General features: G+C 46.9%; 2 gene segments (V, D, J or C); both read right to left on the bottom strand.

Annotated features, from left to right (window-relative positions):
* Positions 1–1,303: 1,303 nt before the first annotated feature.
* Positions 1,304–2,123, bottom strand: LOC117060480. The segment is given in 2 exon segments: positions 1,304–1,742; positions 1,955–2,123. Coding segments are annotated over 2 exon segments (426 nt in total).
* Positions 2,124–4,474: 2,351 nt separating this feature from the next.
* On the bottom strand, positions 4,475–6,147 carry LOC117061125. The segment is given in 2 exon segments: positions 4,475–4,806; positions 6,047–6,147. Coding segments are annotated over 2 exon segments (381 nt in total).
* Between the last annotated feature and the right edge of the window lie 163 nt (positions 6,148–6,310).

The raw sequence follows: 6,310 nt of genomic DNA on the forward strand, positions 1-6,310 counted from the left end.
CACAGCTTCTGGGTCATGTGGTCAGCATGACTAAGCCGCTTCTGGCGAACCAGAGCAGTACATGGAAACACCGTTTACCTTCCTGCCGGAGCGGTACCTATTTATCTACTTGTACTTTGAAGTGCTTTCGAACTGCTAGGTAGGCAGGAGCAGGGACCGAGCAACGGGAGCTCACCCTGTCGCAGGGATTCGAACCGCCGTCCTTCTGATCAGCAAGCCCTACATATATAAAAACATTATAAAACATGAAACATAAAAAATCCCCTATACAGAGCTGCCTTCAGATGTCTTCTAAAGGTTATATAGTTATTTATCTCCTTGGCTCGGGGGTCGCATAACTCCAAACCTTCCAACAATTCAGATAGGGACATCCTAAGGAAAAGCCGAATATTCCAGGATCAAATCAGCAACCAAGACGGCTTCTGTAAATCCAGGACTGTGCCTGGAAAATAAGGACACTTGGAGGGTCTGTTTTCCGGGTGGAACTTGGCAAACGTGTGGTTGCAGTCCTACATTTGCTGAGATGATGTGATGCAGGTGGGGGGGGGGTCCTTTGAGGAGGAAGTAAAGGATCAGGTGCACAGTGTGTTTATCTGTCCTGTGTTTTTGGACTTATACAGGCAAATGCCCCTCCCACCCACCTCACACTCACTTCCTGTTGGTTTTTGTGTGCGGACAAAAGCAATTTAGTAGTAGTAGTAGTAGCAGCAGTAGTAGTAGTAGTAGTAGTGGTGGTAGTATTAATACCCTGCCCATCTGGCTGGGTTTCCCCATCCACTCTGGGCGGCTCCCAACAGAATATTAAATACACGATAAAACATCAAACATTAAAAACTTCCTTAAACAGGGTTGTCTTCAGATGTCTTCTAAAAGTCAGATGGTTGTTTATTTCCTTGACATGAGAGCCAGTGTGGTGTAGTGGTTAAGAGCGGTAGACTCGTAATCTGGGGAACCGGGTTCGCGTCTCCGCTCCTCCACATGCAGCTGCTGGGTGACCTTGGGCTAGTCACACTTCTCTGAAGTCTCTCAGCCCCACTCACCTCACAGAGTGTTTGTTGTGGGGAAGGAAGGGAAAGGAGAATGTTAGCCGCTTTGAGACTCCTTCGGGTAGTGAAAAGAGGGATATCAAATCCAAACTCTTCTTCTTCTTCTTCTTCATGTGATGGGAGGGTGTTCCACAGGGCGGGCGCCACTACCAAGAAGGCCCTCTGCCTGGTTCTCTGTAACCTCACTTCTCACAGTGAGGTTAAATTAATTTTAAGCGGGCAGGCAGGGCAGAGGTTAAGCACTTCCTCTGTCATCCACTGATTTGTCTATTCAAATACTGCCCAAATTCCCAGCATGAGTGTTATGAGAAAAACACAGGATCATGTCTGTCTTGTTCCACCCTCAGACGCTCATACATATGAAATGTTTTTGTAGGTGGGAAGCATTACTTTGAACTGCTGTGTCAACGCTGGTTGCACAGAAGTAGACAGCCGAATCCTCTTTTTTCACAGAGGAAATCTTCAGCTTAAGGCGCTGAGTCTCAGGCTGCTCGGCTGTGAACCGTTCAGGAAGACTGCTGTTCTCCAGAAGCTCTCGATACTGGAAAAAATAGAGAAACTGCAGACCTCGATTTGCATCCTGCCGGTACCAGAACACATAGTTGTGTGACTCCGTTTGATTGCATTCCAGCTGCGCCGTGTCGCGTTCTCTCAGCACTAAACCCGGTGTTTGGTCGATGCGAGCATTTGAGCTTCCTGGAAGAGAGAAAACAAAGTGTTATAACATTGGGAGGGGGGGTGAGGGTTTAAACCAGTGTTTTCCAAACTTGGGTCTCCAGCTGTTTTTGGACTACAGCATCCCTAGGTAGCAGGACTGGTGGTCAGGGAAGACCCAAGTTTGGGAAACACTGGTTTAAACCAACGTTGCAGGTGAGCATTATATAAAAAGGGTTTGACGAAGGCTTTACCTATTTCCAAAAGCCAAACGCTTAGAAGGCACCAGCCAATCCACATTTCTTCTCTAACGCAGCCACTAGACATTCGGCGAGTTTCATGCGGCTGTGATACTCTACACTTCCTTCTGTGGTTCCGTCACACTGACTCCACTCCTGACATCACAAAGTCAAGGTAAGCAGATACTGCTGGTTTTGATGTTCTAGTTCAAGGGGACGAAATCTGTGGGCTGTGAGGTGTTGCTGTACTCCTAGCAATAGCCCTACTGCCTGGGGCTGATAGGAGTTGGAGTGCAACAGCCAAAGTCCCCTTCCCTGCTGCAACTGATGTAATAAACCAACACACCTTTGAACCTGGCGAAACAATGTGCTCCAATTTTAATTGGTGGGACTGAGAGTTTAGGGCATGCTTTGTGTCTTGAGGATATTCGCAACACAATCCTGTGTATGCCCTGGAAGCAGCTCACACTGCTGGGTTTGATAACAGCATTTTTGTATTTATTGTCCAATGTTTCTGCTTTTTCATTATGTTTTCCACAATTAAATTCTTTAATGTTACTTTTTTTTTGCCCACAAATGTTTATATCACAAATGTTTATATTCTGGCAGGGATGTAACTCTGTGTAGACAAAGAGAGAGTTGATTAAGCAATCTTAGTGCTATTTTTCTGGGAAAAGAGGTGCTGCAACTCACTGTGAACACCCCCCTTGTTCTCTTATAATGGCAATGGCGCCACTTGAGAGGTGCTGGAACTGAGTTCCAGAGAGTTCAGGCTGAAAAAAGCCCTGTTGGTATCAAAGTATCTCCACCTAAAGATAAAGGTAAAGGGACCCCTGACCATTAGGTCCAGTCGTGTCCGGCTCTGGGGTTGCGGCGCTCATCTCGCGTTACTGGCCGAGGGAGCCGGCGTACAGCTTCCGGGTCATATGGCCAGCATGACAAAGCCGCTTCTGGCGAACCAGAGCAGCGCACAGAAACACCGCGTACCTTCCCACCGGAGTGGTACCTATTTATCTACTTGCACTTTGAGGTGCTTTCGAACTGCTAGGTGGGCAGGATCTGGGACCGAGCAACGGGAGCTCACCCTGTCGCAGGGATTCGAACCGCCGACCTTCTGATCAGCAAACCCTAGACTCTGTGGTTTAACCCACAGCACCGCCCTCGTCCCATCTCCACCTACATAGCTCTAAATATGTGACAGAAACTGAATGCCAGTGTGAATCTTAGTTATTTGCTGTTTCCCCCCTTAAATGTCACCTCACAGCTGGATCTGAATAAGGCTCCCATGGTTGTGTTCTGAAAACTAGGGCAGCCTTCTCAGAATGCCTCCAGAGCATGTGTGGAGGGCCCTTTCCTTGTGAAAGGAACTAGTTTCTGGTTTCTTTTTAAATGAAACTGTAAGGCACCCTTTGCCAAACAATTGCACTGGCTGGGGCTGATGGGAGTTCTAGTCCAAAACATTTTGCCAGGTTGGCAAAAACTGATTAAAAGGAATAGCTGCCTCAAAGAATCATCCTATAAAATATATTTTACGTACTTATTTAATTTCTAGACCACCCTTCATCTGAAGATCACAGGGCAGCTTACAACATAAAAACACAAAAAACCATACCGTAATAAGAAATGAAAACAATACCCCCCACACCCAATTTAAAAGGCCATAGATCAGCACAACCAGACACCTTCATCTTCCCCAGAGGCAACAAAACATGTCTCTCCCCTATCAGTCTCTATGGCAGGCACTGTAACTCTCCAACGGTTTGACTTCACTCGCAAAGGCACACTCTACCATTGTCACCCAAGACAAAAACGATGCCAACCAACCAACCAACCAACCAACCAGAGATTGTCTAATTAGCCAAGGGCCTGGGGTATTTATTATTTTATTTAAAATAGAAGAGAAATGCATCACCGGCAACTCATGTGTTTAGCAGCCCTCAATAGACACTGTGATGTAATTCTTAAATGATAAGGCAGAGATAGGGAATTGGTGGCCCTACAGTGTGGTGTAGTGGTTAAGGGTTGTAGACTCGTAATCTGATGAACCGGGTTCGCGTCTCCGCTCCTCCACATGCAGCTGCTGGCTGACCTTGGGCTAGTCACACTTCTCTGAAGTCTCTCAGCCCCACTCACCTCACAGTGTGTTTGTTGTGGGGGAAGAAGGGAAAGGAGAATGTTAGCCGCTTTGAGACTCCTTCGGGTAGTGAAAAGCGGGATATCAAATCCAAACTCCTCTTCTTCTTCTTCTTCTTCTTCTTCTTCTTCTTCTTCTTCTTCCATCCGACTAAAGTCCCCAGCCAATATGGTCATCATTCAGAGATGATGGGAACTGTAACAACATCAAGGTGACCCTGGCGCAGGGTCTGTGGTGATGAAGCGAGTTCCTCTCCCTTCAGTCAGAGTGAAACAGTGGCAGCATATATTACACTGGGTGGAATTCCCCAGTCAGAGCAAAACTCCTTTCGAACAGCAGCCCACCACCTCTAAGGCCTAGTTCTCAAAGACAACAGGTGTCATGTTGCTAAACACAGGCAGTTATTGCACACTGCAGGAAGAGCTCCTGACTACTGTGTATCTGCTGCTAGCACAGAAATACATGGCTGTATCACTTGCTTCGGCCGAGGAGATGTTCAAGCAAAATACTTTATTCTCCAGCCGACGAGCTGTCAATCTGTCCGACTTGATTTCATTGGTCTCCGGAGCATGTTCAATGGAGTAATAGAGAAGCTGAAGGCCCAACCCCTGGGGCTGTTGCTTGTACCAATACATGTTATCGTGTCCGTAAGTTTGACTGCATTCCAGCTGGGCTATTCCGCCCTCCTTCACCATCAAGCTTGGCACCTGGCGGATCTCTTTGCCTGCAAGCCCTTGGGGGGGGGGGAGAAAAAGATGCACTCAAAGAAGTTCCTCAGATAATCGTATTCATTTTTCTATTTCTACGCATATCTGTGCTACAAACACACACCGGTTGCATGATTTCTATGCCAAGCTAACTGTCCTGGGACTCGCCCCACCCCAGCAACTGGGGGACTGGGAAGGGGGCTAATGACCCTCTGTGACTGCTGGCTCCTCCATCCCTCACAGAACTGGGGGTGGGCAGTATGAAGCTGGTTTGCCTGTAGTCAGAGATGCCGTCTATTAAATCTATGCAACTGTTTCAGAAACGGAGCACAGTGTTGGCTTATTAGATTAACATTCGCAGAGCTGGTGAAAACAATCCTTTATAGAGAACTCAGCAGTAGTCAGGAAAATAGCCAAACATTGCCCTTCAGCTTCTGGGGTGGCAATTCTTGCCAGGACACCAGAAAGCTGGTTAAATCTCCTAGTGGAGCAGTGCACCTCTGACTTTTCCCTCCCCAGCCCTCTTCTGCCCTGCCATCTGTGGCGCCACCCCTACCAGGTAGGCCAATCACCTGCCATCCTGTTGGCATGGCAGGTGAGAGAGGGTGAGCAGAGGACCTGAGAGAAAACGAGTGGCAGAAATAGTTGTCAGTATTACTATTGTTATTATATTAATAATATTAATATATATTATTTATATACTGCCCTTCATCCATGGGTCACAGGGTGGTTTACAACATAGAAACCCATAATAACAACAGAAACCAACAACAACAACAAACAACAACAACAACACAGTATTAAAGACCTCCTGCTAGTGTCTGGAACAGTCTTCCTCAACCTGGTGCCCTCCAGTTGTTTCGGACTAAAAATCCTATCATAAAATTATAGGGTTGGAAGAGGCTACAGGGATCATTAAGTCCAACCCCCAGGAATGCAGGAATCTTTGGCCCAACATGGGGCTTGAACCCACAATCCTGAGATTAATAGTCTGACTGAGCTTTCTGAAGTGCCACCAGCCATGGTAGCCTGGGTTGATGGGAGTTGTAATCCAGCAATAATACATGGATGCCACCAGGTTGACGAAGCAAGTCCACAGCAAGAGGTGTGTGCCCCAGAAGCTTCACTTCTCCAACTTGTTGTCTTCCTTGTTCTTTCTTCCTCGGTTTGTATCAACCTCCTGAGGGAAACAGTAAGAACATTTTAATTCCAACAGAATATTTGAGGGTTTCCTGACTGATCGTTTTCTCCCAGCTACAAACGCACCTGCAGCCAAGAGAGAAACAGCCACACACCACACGATCTGGACCTTCATCTCGGAGCGTTTGCTGTTTCTAAGCCATCTCCTTGCAGAAATATGGTGTTGGCTCAACAGTTCCCCCTTGAGGATGGAAGGCTCCCTTGCACGGCCAAGTTCGAAAGGTGAAGCACACATTTAAATGGATTTCTTGCGTTTCATGAAATTTATAACACTGCTGGATTGTAAAAAAAAGGGGGGGGGACAACAACACTCAAAGCGGTTTACAAAAA

Source organism: Lacerta agilis, chromosome 16 (assembly GCF_009819535.1).
Source record: "Lacerta agilis isolate rLacAgi1 chromosome 16, rLacAgi1.pri, whole genome shotgun sequence".
Taxonomy (NCBI): Eukaryota; Metazoa; Chordata; class Lepidosauria; order Squamata; family Lacertidae; genus Lacerta; species Lacerta agilis.